The 3567-nt window shown below is 45.0% G+C and overlaps 1 protein-coding gene across 8 annotated transcripts in view; it reads right to left on the bottom strand.

Moving 5' to 3' along the window:
* Positions 1 to 1182: 1182 nt before the first annotated feature.
* The window catches only part of LOC311509993 (NLR family CARD domain-containing protein 3-like), a 22215-nt gene continuing 19830 nt past the window's right edge, over positions 1183 to 3567 (bottom strand). For 6 of the 8 annotated variants that reach the window (XM_084575455.1, XM_084575449.1, XM_084575452.1 and 3 more), the window contains exon 10: positions 1184 to 3131. In XM_084575455.1, coding sequence (XP_084431581.1) covers positions 3122 to 3131 — 10 coding nt within the window. In that variant the 3' untranslated portion in view covers positions 1184 to 3121. Of the gene's footprint in view, positions 3132 to 3567 lie in introns of all 8 variants that reach the window. The other 2 variants (XM_084575456.1, XM_084575453.1) reach the window with 2 other exon arrangements.

A 3567-nucleotide genomic window follows, 5' to 3' on the forward strand; every position in this document is an offset into this window, starting at 1 on the left:
CATCCAGTTTGGGTGAACCTTCGGTCATATATCCGATCACACGGCTAAATGTTTCAGTCACAGAGCTTTCAGATATTAACGTCAGAGTTTTTTTGCACCATCACTTCCCATATAGCTTCTAGCCTTAGCTCGTATTAAATCCAACAGCATGTCTAATTTGTTCACGTCGGAAGGTCTAGCGTTACTGTTGATTTTACATTTTTTAACATCCTGCACTTTGTTGGCAATGGTCTGGTGTAGAATAGCTGATAGTTCCCATACGATGTATCTCAGCTTCACAGCCCTAAACAGTGCTCTCAAACAATTACCCATGACACAAAACAAAGGTAGATAAATGCACATACAGAATACCACAACGACAAATGCGTCTAAATAAGAGATATAGGAACAGTTACTTCAACTTTTATTTTTTTTTTGAGGATTTTTTACTTGTTTTCAAATGTCCGTAAGAACGTATTTCTCTCTAAGACTCCTCTCCTTTCCCCACAGTTCCTCTCCAGGTACTGGAGACCCTACGAAGTAGGGCTAATATCACCACTTCCTCTCCAATCAGCGTATCGTAGAGGTCACTGATTTTTTCAAAGATGTTGTTGGAGGATTTCAGCTCGTGTAGTATGGCTTCAGCGGCGCCTTGAACTCTGGATTCATCAGCGGGGATACAAAGCGTGGTTAGCAGCTTCTGAAGGGCCGGTATAAAGCGCGGTGTCCAGAGCTTCTTCATCAGCTGGGCAAAGTGAGTCGTGTAGAAGAAGGCCGAGGGCTCATACAAACACTCATGGTTCGTCTGGCTGGGGTGGTTAACCTGGCAGCCGAAGCAGATCTCACGACGATACTCGTGCAGAGTGATATTCAGCAGATGGACGATGGCGGCTTTAACGTTTTGTTGGAAAACGTTGGACAGCAAACCGTCTGGTAGGTCTTCATCCGAGGGTTTGGAGTGGCAGGCCGCAAAGCTCTCCTCTTGTACGACCGCTGCGGGAGATGGAGGCGATGTGGACGCCTGGTCCTCCTCCTCCTCTATAATAGGAGATAATGGAGGAGATGAAGGCGGAGTCCAAGGTGAATCAAACGTGAGAGACATGATGCTTCGAGTCGAAGTTGTGGTCTTCTTCAGGCTAGGGGTAAGGGCGAGCAATTTTATGCTGCGGGTAAGGAAGTGGGCGGGGTCATGGGAGTGGCCTTGTTTACCTGCGTTTCAGCTTTTCAAAAAAAAAAATCTAAAACAGATGAGAAAGGTTTTTTCTAATCATCGTCACGTCTTTCCAGCAGCGACAGTCGTGGACTAGAGCAGTAATGCGATCGGCTGATTTGTCCAGCATCTTCATCCACTCCGACACCTGCACGCGCAACGTCCTGAAAAATACTCCGTTGTCAGAGTTGAAACGCTCCACCACCAGGTGACCGGCGGGGGTTTTCTTCCCGTGCATCTCAAAACTTACTCGGTAAAACCATTTGCTGGAGGTGTCGGATTTGGTCTCCCATATTAGCCTGATCACTTTTCTGATTTCTTCTCCTTCATGGAGCTTGACGGCTTCCTCCTCCCTCAAATGGGCCTCTCCCTCTTCGTCTAGCAGGACAAACGATGGAACAGCTTCGCCTCTCATGCATCTGGACACCAAGCCGTTCAATACTCCCCAGTCATTTGAAGTGATTACGGTTTTCGGGGTGTCAGGACCGAAGGTTTGCCCCGGATAGAGGTGATACATGCACAGTTCACTGGTGTGGTAGTTGAAAGAATATCCCCATTTCTCACCCCTCTCCAAAACCCACTCTTCCAGGAGCGGCTCCGTCGGCGGCTCCTGAAATCTGCACTTAACCACCATCAGTTTTCTTGGCGCCTTCCACACTGAGGCCTCCTGGATTACGCTCACAGGCGTCTCACTAATCATCGTGGACGTGTACGCTCTCTTGCTCATTTTAATTTTTTAAATCTGGCTCGGACTGAAGCATGAAGCACCGAAACAACCTCATGGACTGAAACTATCTTTAGCTAACGTTAGCTTTTCACTGCGCTCAGAACATGGGAGGGCTCGATCGGCATCACATGATCCCCCTTGTGCTTTTCAAGTCATAATGATGTGGCTGATCGGTGTATGGTACTTTACCTTCATGATGCTATCTGCATTATGTCTGCCACAATACAATGTTCCTAACTGAATGAAAGTGATTTCTTAACAGATTCAAATGTCCCCTTCAAATATGCATTAATTTCTTCCATATCAGTGAAATGTACCATCCTCTCTCAGCATGCTTGGCAGCCAATGCAATAACAAACAGCTGCCCCCCATGCAGACCTTCATCTCCACTTTGATCAGCCCAGAACTTAGCTTTAAGTTTACAGTATTGGAGAAGTGGGAACGGCTTTCCTCTCTTAACATTTCTTTTTACTCTTACTGCTCCTTAAGGTCTATATTCACAAACACTTCACAGTTAAACTTCTTTATTACCAGTCATTTCATTTGCTGCTATGCATATAATACTACCCCCTTCACTTTGAGCCAGTAGTACTAATATATCTATAAGTATATTCTTTATGTACTTTTATACTTTAAACTGCTAATTGTGCTCACTCATGATTTATCTCATATAAAGACACAAGACACACAAAACATCACTAACCTATGCACACATTTACTTTAACACTGGTGTGACTTTAAGCTACATAAACTGCACAGAGCTTAAACACCTCTGCCATGGTACTAGTGCTTGGTGGTAATTTAAGTTACTTCACTTTAAACTCTTCTACCTGCTGCTCTGATCAAATAAAATAAATGTGTGGATGAAACAGAATTAAAAACAACTGGACTCTACTGTTTCTACAGAGACAAGAGAAGACAGACATTAGAATCTAGTCTGAACAAACATCTACACAACAACAGGAAGGACTGTTGATGCTGGCAGGTTGACATGTGTCTGAATCATTCATGAGGGACTGGACTTGATTTGTTGGAGCTCTGTGAAGAGTTGAAGTGCAGCTCTGTTGATGGTCTTAAATGGAGACCATGTGGATGAAGCTCTCCTCTCCACCTCCCAGTAACATGGTCCAGTCAGAGTCTGCTTCAACCTCTGGATCATCAGGACACAGCTCATCCTCTCACAACACACACCGTCCTGTTTACTGTTACCACCACCTGTAGAGAGGAGGAGAAAGAAGAGAGGAGGTGAAGGAGTGTTTCCAGAGTCTCCCTTCATCATCACATCCAGTAGAAAGAGCAGCAGGGACTTCAGTCCTGTTCAGAGCAGCAGTGGAGCAGCTGTGGAGCTCAGCCAGCTTCCTTTCAGCTTCATGTTAACGTGTTGGAGTGAACACACACAGACCTGCAGAGACTTTTAGCATCAAGTCTGTTTCCTCTGCAGATTTGACTAATAAACTGCTGAGAGTCCTGAACGCTTCATTACTGCACCAAGACTTTAGTGATGGATTTACTGCTGCTCCATTTAAACAAAGATCAGCTGACTAATAAACATGGAGGCTGTCATTGAAGAGATCTGATCAAACTAATGACACATGTGTTGGGATCTGAACCTGGTGGTGAGCTATGGAAGCTCACCATGCACAACTAAGTT

Source organism: Chelon labrosus (genome assembly GCF_963514085.1).
Source record: "Chelon labrosus genome assembly, contig: SCAFFOLD_153, whole genome shotgun sequence".
Taxonomy (NCBI): domain Eukaryota; kingdom Metazoa; phylum Chordata; class Actinopteri; order Mugiliformes; family Mugilidae; genus Chelon; species Chelon labrosus.